The sequence below is a fragment of the Falco peregrinus genome, chromosome 9, assembly GCF_023634155.1.
Source record: "Falco peregrinus isolate bFalPer1 chromosome 9, bFalPer1.pri, whole genome shotgun sequence".
NCBI lineage: Eukaryota > Metazoa > Chordata > Aves > Falconiformes > Falconidae > Falco > Falco peregrinus.
The window spans coordinates 4,629,031-4,656,967 of NC_073729.1; the positions used below are offsets into that span (position 1 = coordinate 4,629,031).

General features: G+C 47.8%; 1 protein-coding gene across 1 annotated transcript in view; it reads right to left on the reverse strand.

Annotated features, from left to right (window-relative positions):
* The window catches only part of CRACR2B (calcium release activated channel regulator 2B), a 39,746-nt gene extending 12,019 nt beyond the window's left edge, over positions 1 to 27,727 (reverse strand). Inside the window, exons 1-11 of the mRNA XM_013298260.3 lie at positions 27,289 to 27,727; positions 16,554 to 16,809; positions 14,401 to 14,512; positions 11,551 to 11,719; positions 9,197 to 9,343; positions 8,803 to 8,893; positions 8,558 to 8,650; positions 5,813 to 6,000; positions 5,055 to 5,126; positions 4,555 to 4,609; positions 344 to 423 (exon numbers count right to left, since the gene is read on the reverse strand). Of these exons, the coding sequence (XP_013153714.3) occupies positions 344 to 423; positions 4,555 to 4,609; positions 5,055 to 5,126; positions 5,813 to 6,000; positions 8,558 to 8,650; positions 8,803 to 8,893; positions 9,197 to 9,343; positions 11,551 to 11,719; positions 14,401 to 14,512; positions 16,554 to 16,809; positions 27,289 to 27,494 (1,469 nt within the window). The 5' untranslated portion in view covers positions 27,495 to 27,727. The remainder of the gene's footprint in view (positions 1 to 343; positions 424 to 4,554; positions 4,610 to 5,054; positions 5,127 to 5,812; positions 6,001 to 8,557; positions 8,651 to 8,802; positions 8,894 to 9,196; positions 9,344 to 11,550; positions 11,720 to 14,400; positions 14,513 to 16,553; positions 16,810 to 27,288) is intronic.
* Between the last annotated feature and the right edge of the window lie 210 nt (positions 27,728 to 27,937).

The following is a 27,937-nucleotide window of genomic DNA, read 5'->3' on the forward strand; positions in this document are numbered from 1 at the left end:
TTCTAACGGAGCTGCCTGACTCGGTCAGAGGCAGCCTTCGTGACTCCTGTCCCACGAACACTCTCACAGCTTCTGATGGCATTTAGGTTTGCTCCCCGCACGTAGGAGCAGCCCAGAGGGGGGCACAGCCTGTGGGAATCAGCTAACAGCATCCTCAGCTTCATGCTGAGCCAGCACCACCTGACGCCGAGAGGCAGCTAGAGCCACGGTCACCCCCCTGCCACGCTCCCCAAACCAGCCAGCACCAAGGTGGGAGAACTAGACACGGGACGCAGCTGGACTGACAGGGTACTCCAGCGGGCACGGACCGACACCACAAACACAACACAGACGCCCATCTAACCGTTTGACCGGCTTGTCATCCAGCAGGTAACTGCCTAGCACTGACCCTTTCTTCAACAGGGGTTTTTTGTTCTCAGGTGCCTGGAAGTTGAAAAGAAAAGGGGTGAAGAACGTCATTAGCACCCAGGAACCTGACCAGCCCCAGTTCAACCACTCGCCACCCCTGCAGACCACTTCAGGGAGGCAAGGCTGGTCCCCTTGCACCCCTGCACCTTGCAGCGTAGCACCCTGCCGGCAGGCTTGGATGGAGGTGAGCACAGGCTCACAGGGGTCAGCTTCTCACCGTTCATTTAACTCAGGCAAGAAGGCATCGCTGCTGCTGCTTTCCCCTTTGCAACAAAATCCATCAGTAATGGTGGTGCCCCAAACTGAACTCTTCCTCTAGCCAGCCAGAGCTTTTATTTCTGTGGCTTGTTCTCCACATGGTCTCACAGCTGAATCTCTCTTTCCACACCTGCCTTTTTATTAGGCAGATGTTCTGTGGAACAGACCCATTGCCCCTTCCTCAGAAGGCGCTAGCACCCCTCCACCAGTACTCACCCACGGCTGCACACGCACCACAAGAAAGGCAGGAGACCGCTCTGCAAAGGGTAGTGTGTGTGCTCTGCCTTACACAAACGTCCCTCTCCATGCTTTCCTCCTACTTACCTCACACTACACCCTTCCTACAGCCGGTAGGAAGAGAAGGAGGAAGCAGGACAACTCCTCTCGCAACCCTCTTTCCCCCATATGGCAGCTTTGTCATTCCCCACAGAGTCGAAGATGAACAACGTGCCTGAGATCGCACAGGAGAGCCTGCGGCAGAGAGGATTGCCCTGCCAGCTCCTCCAAGGGCCATGCTACAGCCTAGCCCCCCCCGCACCCCCAAACGGACCGGCTGGCTGCTCTGGCTACAGGCACAAAACAGACAGAGGGAGAGACGGTGTGGCAAGGTGCCCACCGCCCCAGCGCCGGGGGAAAGGGAGAGGTACTTGCTCTCTAAGGCCGGAGATTTCCGACACGCCCTCACAAGTTACTTCTGGGGGTGAAGGTGGGGAAAGAAGAATTCCCAGCTTGCCAGATCCACCTCCGGCAGCAGTTGTGACCTGACCACACACCTGCAGGCAGCTCTGGACAGGCCTGCCTTCATGCTGCCCGCAGCCCAGGGGAGGGCTACAAAGACAATTTCCTCAGTAACCCCTGGCTTATTTTAAAAGGCAAAAAATAAGAAACTGCTCTGTTGGCCAGAATTCCCAGAACACCTTTGCCGCCGTGCAGTCCGACTAACGGAGACACTCTGGGCTCTGCAGGGGCCTCACCCAACTAGGAACTTTGAAGGGGAAAAAAACACCCCAAGAACTTTTTTTACATATAAACCTGGTGTTCAAGAGAAGCTCCAGGCACAGAAACAACCCAGCAGGGAGAGGCTCACAACTGTGGAGCACATATCTTCCAAGGCAAAGGACCCCCAGGCACATAGTGACCCTTCAGTCAACACCGATATTGGGCTGTGGTTCAGCCAGCCAGTGGTTCTCCAGCAGGGATGCAGGAGGATGTTTTCAGGGTTTGAGCAGGTTCGCTCAAGGGCACTCTTCTAGACACACAGAAACAAGGAAATCACGTTACAGCCCACCGGAGCCGAACCACAACCTTCACGTCACCTGTGAAGCAAAGGGCCTCCCAGGCAATCTGCTATGGCATCCCCTACCTGGAGAGGAAACAGCCTGCAGAGCACCTACCTGGGTAAGAAAGGAGAAACAACGGGATGCTTTGCCATCGGTTCTGTCGTGCTTTATTGGCCTGCCAGGTTTGTGTGACATTTGGCTTTTCACCAGGATTGTAAAGGGACAGATGTGACATCACAGCTATACAACACACGATGGCAAGGATTCCACAGCAACAACAGCACACGTACAAGCATTTTGGATGGAAAAGATTCTGGTTCATCAGAGGGACAGAAAAAAGATTCTGATTTATCGGTGAAATACAAACACATGTCCAATGTAGTCAAAGTCCCAGAACACTCTTCATGATCAGCAGACATGAAATTTGCTGTCAATACGCAGCATGCAAGCATAACTCTATAGCCAGGTAAGTCATGGCTGTGATACCGAACCCACAGCCCATAGGTCTTTAAAGCACCCAGCAGCGGTGGCTATCTGTGATCTAACCACCGGGGCAAAACAGTGCCCCACAGCACCGTGGGGCCAGGGTCGGTGCACCCTGGCAAGGCCAGAAACTCTTATGAAGAGCAAGGTATTAAGCTGAGCACTGAGAAGTGCAAAGGAACAGCACTGGGCTGCTGTCAGCCACGTACAGCCCAGCTCCTCCTCCCAACCACTTCAAGATCTTTGCTAAGAGAGAACCGCTGTTCACCACACCTTCATTTCACAGAAATAACACAGCTCTCCCCAGCACTAACAGATGGTATTAAGGCCTTGGGTTTCTTTTTAGGCTGTAAAAACATTGGTAGTCTCTGGTAAGAGTGATTAGGGATCCTCATCAGAAGGCTGGATTCTCCTTTTTGCTGCTGCAGGGAAGTATAGCTGTTTTCTCTGCCCCTTACAGTGGGACAGGCTGGACAGCAGATCTGCAGGTGTGTGATGACAGCAGCATCCCTGCAATCCGTTGGAGCCCTGCTTTCCTGAGGACTGAAACAAGAGTGGCCAACAAGATGTCCTGGCTGACAAAGCAAAAAACCCTTACTTCAGCACAGGCTTCATCTGCCGGGCATGACACAGCCCTACCAGATGAGCAATGGTGGTAGGAGTTCACCCTGCTGCCCCATCCCTACTGCCAGCACTGGGAGAAAGGAGAAAGCGGCTCCTCTGTACTAGGGACCGTCTCTGCTAGGCTCTCTCTTACATCCACCTGCAACTGTCATGTTTCAGAGAAGCCCTGAGCAGGTCCTAGCAAGGGAAAAGGAGAGGAGAACAGAAGCAGACAAGCTTTACACACGCAGAGGTACATACCTGAACCGCGGTCTCCATGGGCCACCCACCCCACCCACAGGAACCCAGAAGCTGATGAAGCACTACGCATGGAAAGAGGAAAATGAACCATTTTCTTTGCCTGCTTGCACTGGACTCTGCTACAGAGTGACAGTGCTGATTACTTCTCCAAGAGGGAGCAGGACGCTCTGGTGCACATACACATACCTTGCAGCTTTGAAAATGGAGTGAAGGGGGGAATAAAAGCAAGATCTTTCAGATTTCAGAAACACACACACACACACAAAAAGGCACACACAAACACACCTTGCCTCCATCCAAAAGTTACTGAAGTTATTTTATACAGCTGCTGCTCCACTTGGAGAAGAACTGCAGCCTCTCCCGCAGCAGGAGATCTCGTCCCCTATCTGGGCATGAGCCCTGTGCTTCATTCCACGTTCCCTTACACACCAGCCAGACAGTCTCTTGCAGCCTACCACTGCCTGTCTTCACTGCAAGGCAGCCACTTCCAGATCTTCAAATGGGGCATGGTGGCAGAGCAGGCAAAGACAGACACATGATGGCAGGGATGGGTCCAAGAAGAGCACAGAGCAGCCTTGACAATGACATTTGGGAATACAAAGACTTTTTCATTAATAAATAATAAGAATTAAAAATAGATCACATATTCATACTTATCTTGGAGACTGGGAAAGGTCAGAGATGGAGTTGATTGCTCCAGAGGGTTCCCCCTGCCTCCTCCTAGCCCTCTGACACAAGGCTCACTGCTGCACCTCCACCCCAGCAGAGTTCACAGGAATGGGGAGCTGCCCCAGAGGAACATCTGAAAACATCTGCTACAAACTCAAGGGGTCAGAGAAACTCCAAAACCTTCCTGTGCCTCTCCACCCCCAGTCAGCTGGCAGCACATCTGGGAATCCATCGTCTTCCTCCCCACCCAGCTCCAGGGATGTATCCAGCTTCACTCCCTTCCTGGCGTGTGCCCAGTGCCTGTCACACCGCGCAGACCCCACACGTGCAGCAGGCAGCACCCACTGCAGCCCTGCACGGGGCTGCGCAACAGTCATAAGGCTTAAACCCAGGGACTGGCAACTGCAACCAGCAGAGCTTGTCTCCAGCACGGGCAGAGAGGTGCTGTGAAGTCTGTATTAAGCACCACACCAGGCCTGGTGAGCTCAGGTCATTGTCCCCCGTGGAAGTGACAGGCCCCCAAGTGGTGACAGCAACAGCAGCAGATGAAAGGAGGGTGTTTGGGAGTTAGGATTTTCTTTCTGAGACTAACCAGCTTCTTGGCTTCAAAAGCATCTCGCTCATCTCGAAGTTTCTTGTTCATCTCTCTGCTCCAAAGGAAGACACAGGAGAGACACAATAAAGCACTCATCAAAAATGGAGTAAAGCCCAACATTTGAAAGCTAGAACAGAAAGGGAGCTTGGGACACAGATAAAGATGTTAGTTATTGCTGGACATGTTGGGATTTCCAAGTATCCCAGCTCACGTAATGGGGTCCGCATGGTCCCCTTAACCAGCAGGGAAGACTAAATTCCTCCAGTGGTGGGAATACTCGGTGAAACACCGCAGCCTGTTCTCTGGCAGAGCTGGCCAGGTGGCACAGCTCTCTCTGGACCTGGAGAAACAAGCAGTGTCTGAGCACTGCTCGAATACAGTCCCGTAGCTTTCTGTGGGAGAAACGAGCCCAGTGCTGCAACCTCAGCCCTTTATGTGCACAAGAGCTCGGCATTTCCCCCAGCCCTGCTCAGCATCTCCCCACAGCCAGTTCTTACCTGAGGAGTTCCAGCTGCCGAAGAAGGCTTTGTTTCTCTTTCTGCATGTTCTTGGAGACTCTAAACACATCCCTGGGCAAAGGCGATTTTAAAAGGGGAAATAAGTTAACAGGAGAGGAAATACAAGGATCCCTTTCTCAGGGACACCCAGAGTCTTCTCCAAGATAAGGGCCTGCCCTAAGCTGGGAGGATTCAGGGGAAGCAGCACTGCCGCAGGAGCTGGGATGGCTGGGTTGTACCCCAGCTCTCCTGCTCTCCTCCAGTATGAAGACAGGCAACCCATTTTCTCCTTTCACACTCCACTTTCCTCAGCTGCTAGAGATGGGAAGGATGCTCACCGCCATCTGGGTCTGAAACATCCCAGTGTTTTAGCTACATATTATTAGATGAAGCCCAGAAACAGGAAAACAAGTGATTAGAAGAGGCTCTGTAGGAACCTTATAGAGGTGATGGTGAACTGGAAAATAAATGGAGAAGCCTCCTTTAGACTGAGGAACATTGGTAGTTTTACACTGCTTTTCTAAACAGATATCCATTAACACATTCATTTCCCGCTAAAGGCAGGCTGGAGGCAGCATTATCACTCCCTGTTTAGGCCTGTAAGATCACTGGGATGTTAATACTTTTCCTCAAGAAGGGACAGGCGATCCTCTGATGAAACCAAGGCTTCTAATTATCCTTATCCTTTAATTACTTGCCCACTCTGCCTTCTCTGCCTAGGTTCCTGCCTTGACACCCCCTTCCCTGCCCATTCCCACCTGTCCTTCTGCTCTTGCTCAAGCTGAGCCTCTTTCTGGAGCTTCTGTAACTGCCCCTTCACCGCCTCCAGCTCCCATTTGCTTTTCTCCACCTCTTCCAGCAGGTTTTCATTCAGGTGCCGGAGCCTTTCATTCTGCACACGGGTCTCCAGCTGCTCCGAGTTCAGCGACTGCAGCTGATGTTCCAGCTGCAATGGGCAAGGAAAAGGAGAGGTTAAAACACAGAGAGGAAGGGTTTGTGCTACAAACATGCCTGTAAAAACAGGCTGGAAAAGCAGACGTAAGCAACGAAGCAGAAGGGAGATAAACACCACTTGACCACCAGTGGCATCGAGAAGGTGAATTGGAAGCAATTATTTCTCACCATCCGTGCCAGCACCGGGGAGCAAGTGATGCAATTAGTGAGGCATAGCTGAGGAAGCGCTTCGGGCAGCGTAAGGAACCTGCTGCTGTCAGGCAGGCATAGTAGAAATCAGAGTGCAAGTGAGGGTCAAAGGAGGACTGGAAAAATTTGGGCAGAAGCAAGGGTGTGTCTGTCGGGACTTATCAAGCACAGTTGTTGAAATGCATGCTCCAGTCTGGGAGCTTCCTGAGCCCACGGCAGCTGAAAGGGGGATATATCGAGGTGCTAGGGGTGTCTCACGCTACACCTGGGAAGTCCAGCGATTAGGTGGCCTTTACAACTGTTGGAGACAGGACCTCAGGCTAGAGATGCTGTTTAAATGCCACTGGGGCACAGCTGAACTCGAGGTAGCATGAGACCCACACACAACTAACAAGACAGCAGGCTTTGAACTTCCCAAAATCAGGCACGTACTCAACCAGTGATGCGATTCCTCACAAACGGCTGGCGTAGATGGGGAAGAGTCAAAAGACAGATGCAGCCGTCAAACCCACCCATCTCAGATGACAAGCGGGGCATTGCAAGAAGGATCATACTGACACTTCAGTATCTAGCCAGCGATACCAGCTAACCAGGGCCCTCTGCTGAAGCTGGTGCTATTGCAGAAACTGCAGTATCCACCTGACAACTCACAGCCCCAAAACAGAATTATACAATCTGTGCTTGCAAGCAGAAAGGAGCACCAGGAACCAGTTCTGACCAGCGTAGTAGGTAGCAGTCAGCCTCTGCATTTACACCTTCAGCTTGTCATCTCTCTCAGTCTACCTCCTCGCTCTCTCAAAGGCAAAGTAAAGCAGCACACCGTGGCACTCTTTTCTTGCTACCCTGCTCTCTACCAGCACACACGTACAACAGTCGTGAGCAGGAGTGAACAGAGCGGACCGCTCCTAGGTTCCTTGAAACACAAGCCCTACATCTCCCACCTCTGAGGCTACAAGCACAAGTCACACCCGGCTTTGTCGGGAGACTTCCAGTCCTTTGGACATCAGGGCAAATTTGAGCATGACCACATATGCTGAGCAGTGGAGTTGAGACCAAGAGCCAGCAACCCCTGCGCACAGCCTGTTCTTTCAGGTGATCAGAAAGGTCTTCCGCAGACCTTTCAATGAGCCAGAGGACAGGCTTTAAGTAAAGCAAATCTGCCTCTCCCGAAGACCCCTCCGTCACACACAGCTCTCCCGTTTACGTTGCCTGCGCTGGGAAGCAATACCCTAGAATACTGGTTTTACGCCACAAGAGGGACCCGATTATCCACGTAGCTTAGTACAGCCAGAAACCACCATTCCAGCGAGTCCCTCACCTCTGCTGTTGCAGGATTTAGGGAGTAACAGTTGTATGTGGGCCTTTATCCACCGCCTTCCTGAGTCCATATGAAGCTCACCTAGATCTTGCCTCAGTCTCCTCCTCTCCAAAATCAAGTCTAAACTTTCCTGGTTTCTCTTCCTAAGGCAGATGCTCCACTTCCTGAATCGCATTCGTTTTCTGCACCTTCATACTCAGAAGGACACGGTGGAGTTAGAGAAACCAAGAACTGCACATGCCAACTGAGGCACATCAAGGGTGTGGGCAGCAGGAAAATTACGTCCTCTATCTTATTCTCAATACCCTTCCTGATGGCACCTACGTTTTGCTAACTTTTCCAGCTGCTGCACAATGAGCTGGTGATTTCAGCTGTTTCATCCACATCACAGCTAGGTATCCAACCTGGATACTCCCAGTCACCAGCCTCTTACAGGTACCTCCCATGATTTGTTTCTGTGGGGGTCATGTCTCAGTTCTTCAGACAGAAAGGAAAAAGACATCCAGAATGGACTATCCCATACAAATGTCTGTACCAGGGACCACAGGCTAAAGGAAATTTTCTGCCTTCATCTTTTCTGTGACTGATTAATCAGTACGTCATTAGGTGCTAAAATGCAAATATACAGTACGTACAGTTCTAAGTGTCATGGAACTGTTCACTCTGGGTTATTTTGGAGCAGCCAGAAAACAAACTAGAGAAATCTGGCTCTTGTGTATCCGCACACAGCTTTCTTACACACCTCAAAAGGCTCCAAACTCACAACTTCCAGATTTTTACCCTCTTTCTTGCCAAATAGTTGTTGTACAACCGATAGACTGTGACGAGAAAACAAACCTGATAAGAAAATGCTTGGACAGAACATTCACAGGAGACAAACCAATCACTTTAACACCTTCAGAGGTAGGAGGGAACTAGACTAGGTAATACCAGATTAGTACCAACCCTCCGCACACAAAACCCATTCTCAGCCAGAAAAGGCCTTAGCAGAAAGACGGTAGAAAGGGATGTACTTCTTTAGAAAGGATTTAGGTCCTGTTACCTTCTTCTGGTGGTAAAGGATTTTCTCCAGCTCCTGCTCTTTGCTGCGCAGTTCCTTCTGGAGCAGGTTACTCCTGTCATGTCTCAGTGCTTCCTAGAGAGGTAAAGATATACATATTGTATCGCAGAGTACATACGCTGTGCATACAACACCCAGCACAGTAAGAGCTGTTCCTTGGACAGATGAGCCACCACCTCTGCTTCAGGCCAGAGGAAGTTTGATTTCGGCCAAGAGAGATGAGGTACCTGGCAGATCAGCCTCTCCCTTTCTGCTTTGATCTGTTGTTCCATTTCTTCGTAAAGGCACCTGACTTCCCGGTCATGGTCTGTCTCCTTCCTACAAAAAGCAGGGTGCACACAGGTCGGGACAGAGAAAGAAAATAGATAGAAAACAGGAGAGGAGGATGGAAACAGATCCCTACTAATACCAGTGTAAGACTGAGTGGAATTCTAACCAGACCAAATGTTATGGTGGGCACTGATCCAAAACAAACCCATGGGGATCAGATCAAGATAGAGAATCACTTTATTACAGCAAGAAAAATCTCTGCATCCTGTAACCCAGCCTTTCCTTGCATTTGAGGCAGCATCCAAGCATCAGCTGGTTCCTGACCGCAAATGGCCGTGATGCTCTCCTTACTGCTTCAATGCTTGTTCCATGGACTCCTTCTCGTGATTCACCTCCCTTATGTATGATGAAACACGCAGCAGAAACTCTTCAAAATTGGATAAGAGCTCAGGACGCTCCTTTCGTAGCCGAGCCCAGAGCTCCCGAAGCTCACGTGGACTGGAGCAAGCATACAAAAGAGAGGGAAAGCAAATGAGCTTCTGTGTCATCTTATGGACTGTTATTCCAATTCCAACATGCACTCAGGACAGACAAACCGCCCTTCTCCTGTGACAACCTCCATTATACCAGCATAGCAAAGGGCGAAGTTGGACAGTGACGGAGCGTGCATGTGGGGTGAGATCTACTGTGAGGTTAAAATAAAGGAAGCCATCCGAAAGAGGGAAAGGAAAGCCATCTAGGAAGCAAACCTGGAATGATGACTATTCCAAGTATTCAGCAGTAACACATTTGGTGTCTAAACCAAGACCTGAAGAGATGAACATTCAGCAAATTTGCTGTCGCTATGGTCAAGCAGCAAACTGTTATAGCCCAGGGATTTTAGCACACATCACACAGGTGTTTTTCACACACCGGGACTGTAGTGGTAGCTGCTACAGCCCTCCTTACTTATTTATTTTACAGGTTTGGAAACTGAGGCACACAAAAAAAGGAAGCAAATTTGCCCAGGTGTCATATCAGGATAATAACGGAGGAAGCCCAAAAACCCCAAAATCTTTTTCTAAACCTGCAATAACGATTACACTGTTTTGGCATTTAATTTATCGCAGCTTGAACACAGCACCTATAAACTTACTCTTTCCCAAAAAGTCTTATAAGCATGCAGACATTACTTCACGCTTCTTCTTAGGGAAGAACTTATTATTAATAATTTTTTTTTTTAAATCCATGATGTACTTTGGAGGAATATACAGAATAATTATACATACAGACATTACCAAATGTCTGTTTTTCTTTGTCTATGTATTTGTCTCCCTTAATATTCTTTGTGAAAAAACAAACAAAAAGACAACCAAAAAGCTCTTGATTCCCCCTGACACTGTTGCATGATAGCCTCCTTTTTCTGTCTCAAGTTGAAAAAGTTACTAGCACTTCATTAAAACTTTGTGTTTTAGATAAAAGAACATATTGAGTCCCCTTAACAAACAAAACCATTTATTTCTAGCAAAAACAGTGAAGATAGTTCAGATTCCTGCTCCAACCCCAATTAGCTTCTGTTTTGTATTACTTCTTTACAACAGCTGGCTTGGCACAAAGGCATGACATGAAGTAGCTACTGAACTCATTGCCTAAAACTGCGAGTAAGCGGTCAAAATAAAAACAGGATAGTTCCACTTTAAGACCTGATGCTTCTGAAAGCAGAGTTTTAAACACCCGAGACTGTTTTTCCAGAACAGCAATATGGCCTGTCACAGCATCATCCCATTAGTTGAGGCATAACAGCTTTCCAGAATTTTTCAGGACAGGAGAAGTTGTTTAGCATTAAAAGAAGCATGCAGGTGCTTTGCATTACAATGCAAATGAGACAAAAAAAAAAAAAAATCTGTTTCATGACAGATGCAGCTCTGAAAGCAGCAAGCTCCTTCACTCTCAGCTTCTGTCTTCAATCCTGTCTGCCTCCTGCCCCTATCTGGGCTGCTCCCTGGAAAGCAGCAACACTGTTGGACTACGATGCCAGAAAAAAAACGCTGCCGCAGATGCAGTTGGGCACCCCAGCCGCAGCAGACGTGCATCAGTAAGAACCAGTTATGCATCATGCTTCACTTGGGAAGACCCTAAAAAAAGGCTGGACGACACTGGTGCCAGCAGACTCTACTGGGGCCACATGCAAGGGCGTTAACACCAAATTTCAAGGCTCAGGTGAGCATCCCTTGCCCAGTTTAGCCTTTCGCTCTCTTCAAGATCAGCCCAGTCCCAAGCAGCCTGTTGAGCACAGGTCTTTCAGAGACTCTTAGAACTAAGATTATCTGAATGTACTTGAACAGTCACACACCGTTCTGGAACAGACAGCACACTCATCCTCCTCACCCAGTCTAACCCTCCACACTTCATTTGGTGTGTGTAAATGGGCTTCCACGCCACCAACTGTTACATTTTACAGCTGCGGTATGAATTCTAGTTTGGGAAACTCTCTACAAAAAGCACTGCGCTAAAAGTAATAGATAACTGATGAAACAATCCAGAATTCACTGCATTGGTTACCAAGCATATGAAACCCCCAGACAGCAGTACCAGAAAGCCCAAGCAGCGCTTCAGAAAGCAAGCAGCTCCGTTCACCTCTTTGGTCTTTGCTGGTCCTTTGAAGTTTTGGTATATTGCAAGATCAAAACAGGGTAGAAGTAATGCCATGCAACTCCCCTACTTACTCTTCAAACATCTGAGCTGCTCCAAGCTGCTCCATCATGGAACAGAATCGTCTCTCTTCATCGTCTGCAGCGTCTAACTCATCTGACCAGCCTGACTCAAAGGTCTCCTCGTGCCTGGAGTGATCCATTCTCCCAGCCCCCTGACACAATTCAATCCCTAGTAATTTTCCTGGTGGAACGAGAAGGGAAGAAGGAGAATAAAGTAAAATTGGATATCATTTAGTAAGCTGCTATATAAATGGGAGCCCAACAGAGCTCCACGAGAAGCTGCCTGCACACTGTTGGTGTAGAATACAGCTCCTGGTCAGTAAAGAGCCTCCGTCCTGACATCCTGAGTGATGTCAGTGTCCAGTTTGCGATGCTGGGACCGATGCTGGCTCCCAGCCCAACAACAGGCTGTTAGGGCTCTGCTCACATCTGCGTGAAGATGATCTACCACCCACGGCCTTGGATTCTCGGCGTATAAAGCGCGCAGCATTAGGTCACCTCACTCCCACGGAGCAGCGGCTGTGGGTTCAGCTGCCCATGATCCCACAAGCTCCTCCTGGGACCCCAAGCCCGGCACTGAATAGTACTGTGCCTCAGCTCCCCAGCTTAAAAAGAGCAAAGAGGAGATCATTACCCCTCCCTTCTCATGTGCTACAACTGATCCAGTTCAAGGGCTGCAGGACAAGGACTGCCTCTCGCTAGGATTGTGTAGAGCGTCTGAACAAAATGAACCGCCTTCTGCCCCATCCCACATACGGACGGCTTCCAGCTATCTGGATCCTGTTTCACACTGAGATACTAACGCCATGAGAATTTCATGCTATGCAAAGAATGTGACAAATACTGGTGCCGGGAACAAATTCTTCTCAAAGAAACAAATCAAACTATCCTACCCAAAACACAAGCCCTCATCCTGTACACAGAGGTCAGACCTCCATCAGCAGCTTGCTCTTCCTTTCCAAAATATACCTGCTTGGTTCAAAAGGCAGAAATGACATCTCAGCTACATGTTCAGAGCACAGATGAGAACACGAAGCTGCTCTAAGGGGAAATAGATCCACTATTTGTGTGCCTCAAGTGACTTAACTCCACCACTTCTTAGTTTTGCATGTCCAGAATCTAGCCGCTTCTCTCCCACTCTTAAAACGTGCTGTAAAAAAACTAGCGGTGTGGAGATACAGGCCCTACTCAGCTTAAAGCCTGAGGCTCAGACAGTTAATTAAGGAGATGAGCTTAGATTAGGCACTTTGGATGTCTGCTTTAAAGAAAGAGTCATTATGTCTCATTATCTCTTTTTTACAGTTGGGAAAATTGAAGTAGAGGATGGTCTGAAGATTGTTTTGACATCCTAGAAGGATCTCCGATTGCTTTACATTGAACAATTTAAATGTGTGCTCTTTTGTCAGTTGTGCAGATGCACCCTGTAGCCTCTCAGAGGCCACGCAAGGAGCCCTCTCAAGAAGCAGACCTGATTGCAGTTTGAACCACTGCCCTTGATTTTCCCCCTGCACACTCCAGAGGGAAGACAGCAACATGCTGGGCCAAACTTGAGTTTGGGGCAAAGTCTGAAAAGGATTTCAGTGAAGCCAGACACAAAGAATGGGCATAAAGAAAAGAAATGCAGAAATTAAGTGTTTTGCCTGGACTAGAGCAAATCCCACTGAGCCAGGCTGATGCAAACAGCACTGAGACAGGTACCCTCATGATGTCCATCTACGCCTATGGCTGGGACAAATGCCTCGAACAGCGAGATTTAGGAATAACCAAATAACACGGAGGGCACTGTGGATGCCAAGGTGCCCAAATGGTGCCTGTTCACCTTCTACAGAGTGCCAGGCAGGAAAGCCTACACTCCTGGGAAGTCTCTTGTTTCTGGCAAAGGCAGCAGAACCAGTCACCAAGGCTGCACCCCCGCAGGCAAGGAAGTAAGGAAAAAACAGGCATCGTCAGCAGGCACTCAGTGGGTTAACACATTCCCTGAACAGGCTGGCCCAAGACACAGCTTTCCATGTTTATTCCAAGGAAATCTCTACAGCTTCACCTTCCAGGGGTGGCTGTTTCTGGCCAGTCCAAATTGGAGCACCAAAAAGGCCACCCTTCTCCAAGCTGTGAGAAAGCCATAAGCAGCCACAAGCTGAGATATCAGGACACTGCAATTCAGGAGCCTCCTCAATCGCTTCGGAAAATCGTAGACCACTTGTATCCACTTGCTTTGACCTGATCCAGTTAACAGCTCTACACGTCCAAGGAAGGTGCAGATTTTCTGAGACCTTACGACCAGCTAAGGCAACTAAGGACCTATTGCAAAGGTTATTAGCGCTATAGTCCTTCCTCTGCCTTAACATCTCCTGCACTGCTTCTGCTGCTGGATGACGACTCTGGTATAGGATTAGCATTCTCCTCGTGTTTGGAAAAGACAGCGGTAAGAGGAAAACACAAGCTCATTTGCCAATGTGCTAACCTGCTAACAGGGCTCCTACTAGTAACCTTGAACAGCACCAGCTGGAGACAGTTGCCAAGAGGCATATTTCTGTCCCCTCATCCAACGAGGGTCCTTATCCAGATGAATGGATCACATAGCCAAATACAGGCTGCAGTACGTACCACCTCCAGTAGATGTTCAGAAGCTGGCTCTACCAGGTCGGCAGGTAACAGTTGTAGAAGGTGGCAAAACAAAGCCTCAGGACGGGGGACAGCAGTATTGCACACACCTTTTTCCCAACGACATTTACATAAGTGTGGGGCATTGCTCTGCGCAGCTGGCACAGCTCCAGCAGAACCACTGCGCTTTCTTTCTTACCAACATAAAACATCATGTCTCAGGCGGGCTTTTTCCTTCCTCTGCCTCTGTGCAGTCCTTACCTAGTCCCAAACTGAACTCCACAGGCGTCAGGTATCCCTTATTGTTCTGCTCCAAGCTGTTGAAAACAGTCTCCAGCTGTTCCAGGGTTAGGGGCAGTTCACTCTGGAGCCGCTGCAAAGAGAAAAGAACAAACAAAATTAAGGCAGGACTCAAGTCTTCCCTGTGACTAGCTACTGTCCCTGCCACCCTCAGCCCACAGCGATGTGCCCTTCCAGCACTGCATCCTGGCCAGGATGCAACAGTCTGCCTGTGCCTCCGAGTGATGACACAAATACCTGTTTGGACCCGCTGATACAGCGACACTCTCCATTACTGGATGATTTAACCAGGACTGCAGAGAGGGAACTTTGGGTTATTTTGTTTGGAGGGAGCTCAGAACCCTTTTCCTTCCCCACTTCAGAACCACTGCCTGCCTCCCTCCAGCCCTGCCCAAAGGTGGCTGGGGCACTGCCAGCCTCCTGTGACCACTGCTGCTCCCAAGAGCTCTCCACAGGCACATCAGGCACCAGCTCCATCTCTCTGGCCAGAGAGGGAGGACAGACTTGTAGGTGTCTGGATTCAGTTCCCAGCCCTTGCAGGAAATCTTGCAGATCAGAAACAAAATGTTCAGTCCTTAACAGAGAGTTAGCTTTCTTCTGTCATCTTCTGCCTTCTGGTTTTGGCTGGTATAGAGTTAATTTTCTACCTAGCAGCTAGTATGGGGCTGTGTTTTGGATTTGTGCCGAAAACAGTGTTGATAATACAGGGATGTTTTCGTTATTGCTGAGCAGCGCTTGCTCAGAGCCAAAGCCTTTTCTGCTCCTCACCCCACCCCACCAGCGAGCAGGCTGGGGGGCACAAGGAGTCAAGAGGGGACACAGCGGGAACGGCTGGCCCCAGCTGACCCAAGGGATATTCCATACCGTATGGCACTGTGCTCAGCATCTAAAGCTGGGGGAGGAAGAAGAAAGAGGGGGACATTCGGAGTGATGGTGTTTGTCTTCCCAAGTAACTGTTAGGCGTGACAGAGCCCTGCTTTCCTGGGGGTGGCTGCTGCCTGCCGATGGGAAGCGATGAATGAACCCCTTGTTTAGCTTTGCTTGCGCACGTGGCTTTGGCTTTACCTGGTGAACTGTCTTTATCTCAGCCCATGAGTTTTCTCACTTTTACTCTTTCAATTCCCTCCTCCATCCCACCAGGGGAAAGCGAGTGAGCGGCTGCGTGGTGCTTAGTTGCTGGTTGGGGTTAAACCACAAGAGGACCATATCATTGTTCCCACAACAGAGACAAGGAGCAGAGATTTCCCTTCATAATACACGTACAGAGCACTTAGTGCGGAGAGGCACCCAAAGGAGCTTCCAAATAACAAAACGCGTAGGTTAAAATCTCATTACTTTCCATTAAACCTGCAGCTTTACATAAAAGTTTAATAAAGACTTACTAATGTAACTACACAAAATTAGACATCATACAACCCAAAACAAAGTGAGTCAATAATTAGACCAGCATGGACTTGCCAAGTGCTAATTACAGATGGAGGGAGAGATGGGACAGGAAAAAAACAATCCACATGTAACCATCTCTGATAAACCATTAAAACAACACTCACAAAAAACTATAGAGATTCTCTTAACAAATACTGTTTTTAACAGAAAGCAACACAACACATTATTCTAGAGCAAAGTTTTAGTTCAGGCCTAATAGGAGTTTTTGAGATCAGGCTTTAGCTATGACTGAGACAAAAAGATTATACAGCTTTTTTTTGTTAAGAGGTTGGTGGATTTTTTGGTTGTTGTTGATTGGGAGGGGGGTGTTCGTTAGTTGTTTTTTTTAAATTAGACCAAAGTTTTTTTTTTCCCCAGATTTCCCATCCACTGCACGCTTAATGTTTGTAGGAACTGTTGCAAATTTATTTCATCTTATGCATTCCTTAAAAATTTTGAATTGCAGTCCCACTTGTCCCTGGAATTCTCTGGAGGTCCAAGGCCCTCCTGGGATTTTCAGTTCCTAGCAACCGGCTGTGTCAGTGTTTGACTCCCAGAAATCTGAATGAGATAATGCTCACACACACACACACCCCTGTCAAAAGTAAAGGCGTAACACATTCTCCCCCCTTCTGCCACGCATGACTTTACAACTCCTCCCAGGATAGGGGAGGATTTTTTTCCCTCACCTGCATATCCACCTTGGTGATAAAACCCTTCTCATCCTTGTCACACAGCTGGAAGAGTTCCCTTGCCTTCTCGAGCATCTCCACTTGCACATCTTTCAGTTTGCTCATTTGGCTGGAAGGAGAAACACCAGAAGCTACCCCATCCTCTTCATCCCCTTCCTCTTCTCCTTCCCAGCGGACGGATCCCAAGAGTGCTCCCCTCTGGTTCTCCATCTTCTCAAAGTCTTTTCCCCCAGGGCAGGAGCAAATGGAAGAGCTGTGGGGCAGGAAACAGAGAAACCCCAGTCAAACACGGCCCTACATTTCCACCCCACACATCACCTAGTTACATGCCTTGTTAGTTTGAAAGAAAAATATTCAGCATCCGTATCTGGACTACATGACCCTTAAAGATCCCTCCTAACCCAAAATATTCCATGATCTCTTACTGAGGGGGGAAGGGAGGGAGTTTCTGTCAGAGGTACACAGTGTACACAACATGGGTGTAACCAAGCCTACCACACAGCCGTAACCCTCCACACTGTGATGGGCTCCAGTCCCTGCACCCACCAAAGATGCTCTTTTGCCACCTCTGAGCCAGAGGAGAAGACCTGTGGGGCAGTCAGAACTCTCCGTTGGTGAAAGCCAGGTGACAAAGGGAGCTTTCAGCAGACAAGAGGATGGGAAGGGAATATTAAAGCACGCAATTAAATCTGCATGGGAGCGCGGTGATAGTCCCACGTTAGCTGAGACAGGGGGCTTGACCAGGAGAGCAGGACCAGCTCCCAGCTCTCGTGCAGCTCCCTGCGTGTCCTGACCAGGATGCTTCTCTCTGGTCTTGGCTCCTTCACTAATAACATGTGCTTTTCCTTCTCCTGTTGCTTTTCTTTGCCATCCTCGAACACCAAACCAGCATCACAACTGCAAGAGCCCAGAGCAGGATGAAGGCAGATAGGAGGAAGATCTGTGCAAGTGACAAAGAGAAGAAGGAACGTGTCCCTCCCAGCCCTCTCCCGCCCAGGTTCCCCAGCTGGACCTCCACCTCTTTTTCTTGTTAACGCTTCCCAAATAGTAACTCCATCTCCTTTCACATTATTATGGCACAAAGAAAGGTCAGACAATTCCTACACTGGGAAAAACGTATTAAGCTGGGCACTCCTGCCCCCCTTGCCTTCCGTTCTGCCTTCTTTCTGCTCAGCCTCTGTTTTGAGACCTCATAAGCTGCCAAACAGAATTTTAATCTGAAATGTTCACCTTTATAGGAAGGAAACCACATGACTATGGAGACATTTCGGAGGCCAAAGAAAATAATTCATGTTACTTGCAAGTACCTAAACCAAAAAGGCTAGGAATGAAAGCACCCCTTTAAGCACTGTAAAGATGCATACAACACCTCCCTACCCCAACCCATCTTCCGACTTACTGAGGCCACGCAACACCCTCCAGAGAGCTTTTTCTTCAGCAACACCACCACATTTTTTAAGCCTTGTTGCACTGATTGCTTTAGACTCTCGCTTCTACAGATCTGTGTTCTGCATTGCCAAGCAGAACTGAGCTGTGCAAGCAGGCTGAGAGCAGATTTAAACAGTGCTAAGACAAAGAGGGCTTGAGGGTTGGTTTGCTGGGGTTTTTTTTAATCTCCAAGAAATTAAAGCCACGTATAGATGCTGTGATAACAAACAAGTTAATTCTGTTTGCACTCTTAGTACAATGGGAGGATAAAGAGCATGATGGCCAGGAAGAATGTCACGTGCGAGAACTATATGAAGCTGACACAAAAGGAGAAGGCTATTGTGTACCACGCTATTTGACTCCATTTATTACTGCTGGTTCGTGAGCCAGAGGGTGGTTCTGCTTCAAAGAACAAGCAGAACGCCTCACTCCCCCTTTCAAATCCATGTTTTTTCAAGGCACCTCTGTTTCATGTCACTTGAACATACTTATTTGAAACTCTGCAGAAAACTACCTATAAATGGGTACTATTCTATGTTTTTATCAAATAGACATCCCTGCCAACCAATGGACACATAACTGCACCCAAGATTTGGGGAATATTGCAGAGGAAAAAAAGGTAAGAAAGCATGACAAGCAGGAAGGCAGGGAATGTCTTTCTCTCTCTTTTTGAAACAAACTCTCCTACCAAGCTTTTTTTTTTTTTTTCTTATGGAGCCAACACAGCAAAATTTGGATACTGAAGATTGATTCTATCCATTAGCTGGACAGTCAGATTGCTTCTGATGGCAACTCTGTATGAATTAGTAGTAAAGAAGCTGGAAAGACCCCAGCTTACTTTTCACATTCAAGTAAAAGTTGCACAGCTGGTCTTGAAAGAAAAAAAAAGAATAAAATTACCCAAATATCTTACGCTGCATAGATTTTACAGGTGATTACGGTAAGGAATCACATAGCCACACTGAAGAATGATAGCTGTTGGCTGAAGCTTTTTGCCAGACCCATTCCTTCTGCAAAGACAGTCCCCAGCACAAGCAGCACCCTGTACCAGATGGTGAGCGCAGGCGGCAGCAGGGGAGGAAACGAAATGGGAGTTCAAAGCAAGAGCCACAACAGGATTGCAGAGAACAGCCAGAATGAGAAAAAGCACAAATAAGAAACACGTTCTCTGCAACATCCCTCTAGCTGCCTAAGAGACACTGAGGTCCCCAGAAGATGATCTTACTTTCTTATTATCAGATTCATCATTTCTATTTCAAAAGCCAGAGCAATCCACGCAGACGCCGTCTCCCCAGCTCTGCTGCAGCAAACAAGGTTGTACAAGGAGGATGTTCTGTTCTCCAAGATATTTGCAAGCTGAAGTCAGACCCATTACATCCCTGCCTCTAGCATCTCCTCATTTTACCAAAAGCCCAGCTGTACTGTAGCTCCCAAACACTGGCTAAGCTAAAAGTCTCTGAATTAGAAGAGCTGGGAGCCTGACACAGACAAGATTCTGAAAGGATTTCAGTCACATGTAAAAGACCAAGCCCATTTATTCAATGCTTGGAGCGCAGAGTCTCTTGTTCGAGCTGCTTCAAGTGGCTTCAAGCCAGGTGTGGCTCTTTCAGTGGCAATGCAGACTCGTAGAGGACCAGAGTGGCAAATAAGAGAGAGCCCCAGAAAGCAAAATACACTGCAGCTCTGATGGACTTCTCTCCTAGAAGCTTCTCTGACTGAGAAGCTCTTCATCTCCATCCCTGTTGGTAAGGGCATTGCATAGTATAAACGCAGATGAAACACAAAATAGATCTCAGTCTAACAAGTGCTGTCATACCTTCCCTGCTCACAGATCATGACTGCAAACTTCTGGGGAAGCAGCTTTATCAGCAAGACATGGTACATCACTGAAGGACAACTTTGAAAGAGGCTGAGGTCACTAGAGTACTGCAACTGGTACCCAACAGTGAGGCCGGCAGAGCCAGATCACTCTCAGCGACAGAAAGATCAGCCTGGGAAAAGCCATGCTTGCCTGATGCAAGTGGAGAAGGCAGAGAAGACAGGTAAGAGCAGCTAATGCTTTTGGTCAGGCAAACCTGCCAGGCTCCCCCAAGGAGACACAGCCAGGCCACCTCCAGTGACAAAGCCTGGGGTTGCTACCAAAACTTCCTAACAGGATTAAATTTTCCAGATCTCTTCTGGCAGGACAAGGTAGTCATTTGAGTCAGTATCAATTAAGAATTAATTTCCAGACCTAGCCTAGAGTCAGGACAATCTCTGTATCTTGGGCTGCTGATTTCATATGATCATAAGAACATCCGCAACAGGTCACTGCAGGGTTCATCTAGCCCAGCATCTTGCCCTCAACAGTGGCCATGAATGGCTGGTGAGGGAAGAGTAACAGCAGGGCAAGCACAGCCAAGGCTTCCCTGAAAAGGTTTGCCAGCTTCTAGCCACTGTCAGCCTGGGGCAATTCCTGAGACACTTGATTCCTCCCTTGTCTTCCAAGACACTCGTCCAGTCTCCCTTTGAATCCGTATGAAAACATTCACTGTTCACACGATCATGTTGATAGAAACGGGGTGCCTGCTGCAATCACTGGGTGCTGACAAAGCCTCACAGCACTATTCCAGTTTTCTGGGTACATGGTTTGACCAGCACCCGCTCCATGGAGTCTCAGCTTCAGTTCAAACAAGTTTTTCCTGCCAACTTCACATCTGAGAACCATGGCAGAGACCAAAAATTCTTCTCCCAGGGCCCAGGAGATCTACAAGGAAGATGGAAGTGCCAGGGACACGGAGGCACCAACGGGCTCCAATTGCCCTGGACAGCTTCAGTGTGTAATGTTCTTCTGCAGCCCCCTCTTCCCCAGCCCCAGGGGTTTGGCTGCCGGTGCTCGAGGTCAGCTCCGATATCACACAGTCCAGATTTGGGCAGTGTCCAGCGTCTGAACAACCCAATATAGAGCTTGAGAGAAAGCCAGTCTTCAGGACCCACGGATTATACCAGGTATCTCCTGTCACAGAGCATGCTGGGGCCCAGCAAGCAAAAATTCACCTGCTCCTGCAAGACAACTTTCCCCGAGCCTGGAAAGCAAACACAGATCTTCTCAGACACAGCACAGAATGGGAAATTCAACGGCCAGTAAAGACAGCTAACACCAGGTCTTGTGTTTCTACACAGAGGTAACTCAGACCAGTCTTACAAGTGCAGTTTATCCACCTGAGGCATAAACTCTCGTTTGTCCTGTGCAAAGCTGTGCCAGAAAGTCAGCTGGATCCCATGGGCATGGCATTCTTTGGGGAAATCATAAGACCTGATTTTTAATCCTGACTCTGCTTGCCATATGGCCCTGGGTAAGTCACGTCACCTGCCTATGCTTATAGATTGTCAGCTCCTCCAATTTGGTTCTGATGTTTGTGACAGCTGGCATTTTATTTTAAGACTCAGTTCCTGGAGACTGATAATTACATGTGAAACTCAAGCATCAAAACAGTTACAAAGCCTCGAAGCTGAAGAATGAAAAAGTTGGACACAGAACTTGAAGAAACTGCAAGTTTCAACAAACAAAAGAACAGATCCGACGCACTTTCCCTGGAGAGGGGAGATACCACTTTCAAGGCAGCGTCGCAAGGTCATGATTTCCAATTTATTGTCTCAGAAACTTCTTGTTGTAGCAGTAAGCAGTATTAAAGAGGTAAAGAAAAGTCATGGCTAAAATGCTATCAACAGCCAAGCCCTTATCTATATGTGACCGTGACCAGCATGTGCACATGACAGCTTTGGTTGTTTTTCTTTTTCCACAGCCCAATGACATGGAGGAAAGTGAGGAGTGCAGCCAAATTTTCCACAGCTGGTCCTCAGATGACCCCAGTCACCACAGGGCATTGCACACGCACTGAATACAGAGCATGCCTAGCAGTCACAGAATCATAAAACCGTTTTGGTTGGAAACGACCTTTAAGGTCATAGAGTCCAACACTACCAAGCCCACCACTAAACCATGTCCCTACCTGCTATGTCTGCATGTTGTTAAATACCTCCAGGGACAGTGACTTTACCACCTCCCTGGGCAGCCTGTTCCAGGGCTTGACCACCCTCTCAGTGACGAAATTTTTCCTAATATCCAACCTAAACCTGCCCTGGTGCAAGAGGCTGCTGCTTCCTCTTGTCCTGTTGCTTGTTACATGGGAGAAGAGACCAACCCACACCTGCCTACAACCTCCTGTCAGGTAGTTACAGAGAGCGAGAATGTCTCCCCTCAGCCTCCTAAACACGCCCGGTTTCCTCAGCTGCTCCTCATAAGACTTGTGCTCCAGCCCCTTCCCCAGCTCCACTGCCCTTATCTGGACACCCACCAGCACCTCTGCATCTACATCGAAGTGAGGGACCCAAAACTGAACACAGGATTCGAGGGGTCCAGCCCCAGTGCAAGACAGGAATCAACAGTTAATGAAAAAGGAAAAAACTAAGCACAACTGGCTAAGTGGCTTACCCAGGATCTCAAAGCAAGTCCAGCGCTTGGTCCTGTGGAACTACAGGGGAAAGCAGGTTTTTGCTTTCCTGTACTGCTGAATTCTTGGTGAGGTGGTGGTTGAAGGGAATATTAAAGAAGAATCGTTATAGGTACATAGCGGGTGTCCAAGGTGTACCACAAACTGTGGTGCACAGATACTTGTGGGCATTTTCCCAAAAGACATCCTCCTGTACCTCTGCCTAAGACAATATTATAAGAAGCAACAAAACCACCCTCCTACTAAAACTAAGTATTTAAGCCGTTTATTTAAACACATCAGAAAAACACCCACCCTTTCTAGTCCCAGTGCAGAAAAAGTGTCCTACAACTTTAAATGAAGGAATTCACAAGGCGTTCAGGTATGCAGTGACCACATTCTCAGTGCATACGTTGGATGAGATGGGTTTGATCTCATGCGTGAGAAGATACTACACAAAGAGATGAAGGGGCAAGGGAGTCCTGCAGCAGAAGCCTGTCGCTTCAGCAAATTACAAATGCACAGCAAAAGCACGCCAAGGCGCAGTAGTACAAAGCATTTGTTACTTGCTCATGGAATGGGAGCGTCACATGGGAACAGCTGAGGAACTGGTACACTTAAGAAAAAAAGGACAATAAAAGCTTCACAGCTCCTTCTACCATTTTATATCAAACATATGCCACTTGCTCTGTTTGTTCTACCTTCCTTTCCCTCCCCAATGTTTTGAAAGCAAATAATGACTATAACAAGCGTTCATTGTAGGACACAGTCACATCTACACATCCCAGATTTTATAGTACTGTGAGATTCAGTGATCAAATACACATTTACAATTATTATCCTAGTTGCATGCAAAAAGCATATACTCTAAATGCAAGGACAAAATTATAGCCATACAAATCTGACCAGGTGAAGGTAGAGCAGAGGAACGACACTGACCCCCGTGTCAAACTGGCTTCCACACAGGCTGAATTTCCAAAAGCTGCTCAAAGGACCTGGGCACCCATTTGGTAGAAATGGTTTTAAAAGGCTCTGCCATGGTGCCTGAAAAGGCTGGGAGAAGAGCAGAAAGAAAAGAATTATTTCTTGATATACTTTGTGCAAAATTAATTTTGCTCTTTCCCTTCTCAAGGAAATGGTTCCATTGTTTGGAATTTGTTTGGGTGGTTGTTGGGTTCTCCCTTCCCAAAGGGAACAGCAGGAAAAGAAATACACTGAAAAATTAGGAAAACATCAATTGTTTTGTAAGGGGGGGTTCTTTAAAAAACCCAAAGAAACCCATACACACCCTGGGCAGAAAGCCTGAAATCAGGTGTAATATTTAGAGCTACACTTCATTCACTCTCTCTCTCTCTTTTAATTGCTTGCACTTGATTGTATCCCTTTAAGGAAACAGGAACGAATCCAGGAACTTTTGTGGTGTTTACTCAGCAGGAGATTAGCCCGGCTTGATAGCCCTGAGCTAACCCCTGCTGCACTATGGATGGATGACTTCATCCTGGGATATGCCAGGACAACACGGAGGTATAGCCCTGAGCCACAGACAGCTTCAAGGCTCCATCATTCTGAAGAGCATCTTTAAAAACAATTCACCGTTTCCCTCGCCCGAGTTCATCAAAGGGGAATGCTTCTTTATGACTTATCACACCAGCTTCTTGATCTTTGTTAAAAAAACTTGCCACCCAGAAACTTGTTCGATGCAGACTCTACTACGCTCTTATCTGCAAGCAATCGGAGACTGGTAACAGTTCTCTTTTTTTTTATTTCAAGAGGTGAACAACGGCACTCACCGATACTTCCCAATTCAACAGCACAACAGAAAGCACCAACGTGTGCCAAGAACCATCAATACAATAACTTCAACACAGATGGGTATCCGCAACATACCACACTGATATTCTTTCCCCCAGAAATTGCCACAAATCCTCTGGCACAGCCCCACACCGCTCCCCAGCTGTGCCCATCGCAAGGCAGTGACACTCCGCAGCTCTCGGACACTGGCACAGTGTCACAGCATTGGCACGGCAAACACCGAGTGTGTGTGTTTGCACTGGAACCACTCCTACTAATTGGGGTTTTGGCTTTGATGGGTTGTTTTGCTTGGGGAGCGAGGAGAGAAAGCATCAGTTTTTCCTCTAATAATATTTGGGCCAAGAGTTAATTCTCAGCAATTAAAACCAAAATCCAATCCACATTTTTTCCATAAACAGCTAATGGCCTTGGATCTGTCAATATAACTAGCACACAGCTGATTTTTCAGAAAACAAAGAACATGCCTGCCATAAGATATGATAAATAGCAACAGCTAGTTTCAAAACAACTAATTTTTACAAATTCCTTCTCTTTGTAAAGGTTTACAGCTTTCCTGAAACCTTTTTTTCTTTTTTCCTTAAAAGAGACAGAACAGAACACTGCAACATCTCATACAACGCAACATAAAGATTCATCTTATATACCACACTGGCAGAGGAATGCAAAACCCAGCAGTATTGTACCTTTTGGCTTCACGAAGAAGAATTCACTGTACTTTCATAGGCTGGAGATCATGCTGCACATCCACAAAGGACATCGTTAGCCAGCAGTAAGTAAACATTGTTCACTTAGTCAAGTAGAAAAGCAACATTAAGCTTCCCCCTGATGCCACTGCTGTTAATGTTCTACCACAGATATGTGGTTGTGAGAGGACAGAGACAATCAACTCAAGAACATAATTGAGAGAGACAGGGTATTTTAGCTGTGAAGAGATCCTACAGCCCTTATTTGTGTTAGCTGAACACTGCTAACAATGTTGTGGAGTCGGAGCTAGATGCTGCTTTGAGTTCAGCAACCGGTAGGGAGATTACACCTGCTTAACACCAAGCATGTTGACCACAGAGTAAGCGTTCTGCTCTGCTGGTGATACCTATGGGCCAGGTAGGTAGGCAGGAGGCAAACAAACCTTCTTTGCCGGCCCGGATGTGGAAAAAGAGGAGAGAAGAAAGAGGACTTGGCGCTTGATATCAGACACGCTGGATCGGTTTTGATTCCAAGTAAAAAATGAGCACTGGGAGCCCAGGCAAAGGAGATCCCTGCTGTCTTCTACTTTTTTCCAAGGGTTGGTGTGGCATGCAAGGACACCCCATACGGCAGACAAGCTCCAGATCTAAGCTGGTATTTAAAGCTCTACAAAGAGCCTTTACAGGAAATTGCATAAATGCAGGGCAACTCCTCAGCTTGTTTAATTGAACATCACTGGCAATTTCTTCCTGCCTTACCTGCCCCTTTAGCAAAGGGAGGACTTGCATGCAGAGCAGGTTGTACCAGAGACGACAACCAGAAGGCAGTGCACTTCTGCTGGGCTCGTGCCACTGGTTACGGAACAGCTAAGATGTTATCCAGGAAAACTCGACACATGATGAGCACCACCTTGGCTGCCGCAGCTCAGCAAGGACACATCAGCAGAAATGCTGCTGGGGAGATTTCTCTCACACCCTGCGAGCAGCAGAGGCACCGCTAAACGAGGTTTTTCCCCAGCCCTCAGGAATGCACCCACACTTGGTGTCTTGCAGAGAAAATTCAGGCTGAAAGGAGGCACATGCAGTCCTATGCTGGTTGCTGGTGGAGAGCTACACACACTCCTTCAGTGTCCCTGAAGTACCTCAGGGGCAAAATTCTATTATGCAGAAACAGCCTTTTGTTGAATAACTGGATAAAAGGTTCTAATGGAACAAAGCTTCAAACGCAAAATTTTGGGGTTTGTGCAGCTGCCTGTGTAACCAATTCCCGAATGGCAGAGATGGTGAAGAATTGTCCCCAGTCACCGTCGTCTTTAAAAAAAGAATCCATGAGCCTCAGATAAAACTGGGTGGTGGCAGCTGCACATCAAACAGGAGGAAGAACTTCTCTGCAAATCATTAAAGTGTGGGACTTGCTGACATGGGATGCTGAGGATATCACAGGCAATCACGGGCTGCAGAAGTGGCTGTTTTTTTCTTGCCTGAGTTTGTCCATAAAGGACTATTACACAAAAATTCTGTTTCTGATGAAAACTTTCTGAGCCACAAACAACAGAAGAGTGTACTAGGAAAGTACTGTTACACATTTATGCTGGGAAGACAAGGGTATCTACCGTTAGCCGCTGTTGGAGACTCAGCCTGGCTGCTCCTCAGCATGAACAGAGGCTGCTTTCCCATCAGCAGGAACAACCCTCGAAGCACATGGAGTCTTCTACCAAAAGGCCGACAGCATTTGCTTCATTTTCACCAAGGGCAGTCCTATAAACTGGGCTTGGTACTCCAATAGCCAAAAGTCAGGCTTCTCCCCGTAACCATCACTGCCATCAGACCCATCACCTGGCTGCTGAGCTCACCCCAGACCTCCCTGTGAGTCCTCAGATTCTAGCTGTCTGTGTAATAGCAAAACAAAGATTTTCCTTTCCAACAAGAAGCTGAATCTCTCTGGCTTCCAATCTTATTCTGTCATTTCTTCATTAAATTTCCCAACAGCCACCCGCTGTCCTGAGCTCAAGCCCTCCTGGCCAGCTGCAAGTTTCCCCTCAGCTGTTTCAGTGCCTTCTTCACATAAAGGCTAAAAATCCTGGGACAATCCAATCTCACCTGGAGTACCACGGGTGTAAACTCATATAAAGAAGAGACCATGAGCCTTACCTTTGTCGATCAAGATCCTTAAGCTTGAAATCAGCCTTATACAAACAAAAATACGTAGCCTTATGTTGTCCTCAAATAGTTCCCCCACCACACACACATAAAACATCAAACCAGAACAGCAGACCACCCAATCCCCTTTCGAAGAAGAAACTTCTGTTCGGTAAAGCATCCACCCACGCTGCTTACTGAATACATGTGGCAGACAGTGACTCCTTCTGCGGCTGTGCCGGCAAGTTCTCCACAGCACTTGAAAGCTCCTTATCCAGAGGGCTGCAACTGCAGGGGGGATGCATGAAGTTCAAGCATCTTTTCCTCATCCCAAGAAATTCATCTCCCATATCTTGAGAAGCGGACACAGTGATCTCACTCCCATGATCTTTGCTGGGCTGCATGTTAGCAATGGGACCAGGGGGAGAAGCTTCACCTCACTACTCTGAATCTGCAAGATGCACTTAGAGGACAAACGTGGTTTGCAAAGATTAACGAGCAGGAATGAGTATAGAGAGGATTTCCAGGCACCACAACTCCCTGCTGGAGAAGCCTCTCTGTGGCTGGTGCTGTATTGGTTTTGCCCAGGAGCGATGTATGGGACTCATGGACAGTTTGACCTTTCTGCAGATGCTATTAAAACAACAAACAGAGCAGAGGCAGCTGGGTGAAGCCAATTTCCAAGATGACAGTTAACCCATTCATAGCTTCGCAGAGATGAAAATGGCCATATGCACAGGTGCATGACACTTGGTTACCTATCAGCTAAGGATTTACCCCGATAACAGTGGGTATAAAGGTAAAGGTTCACCCCTTCCTGCGAGCTGAGGAGGTGTTGGCTGTGCTA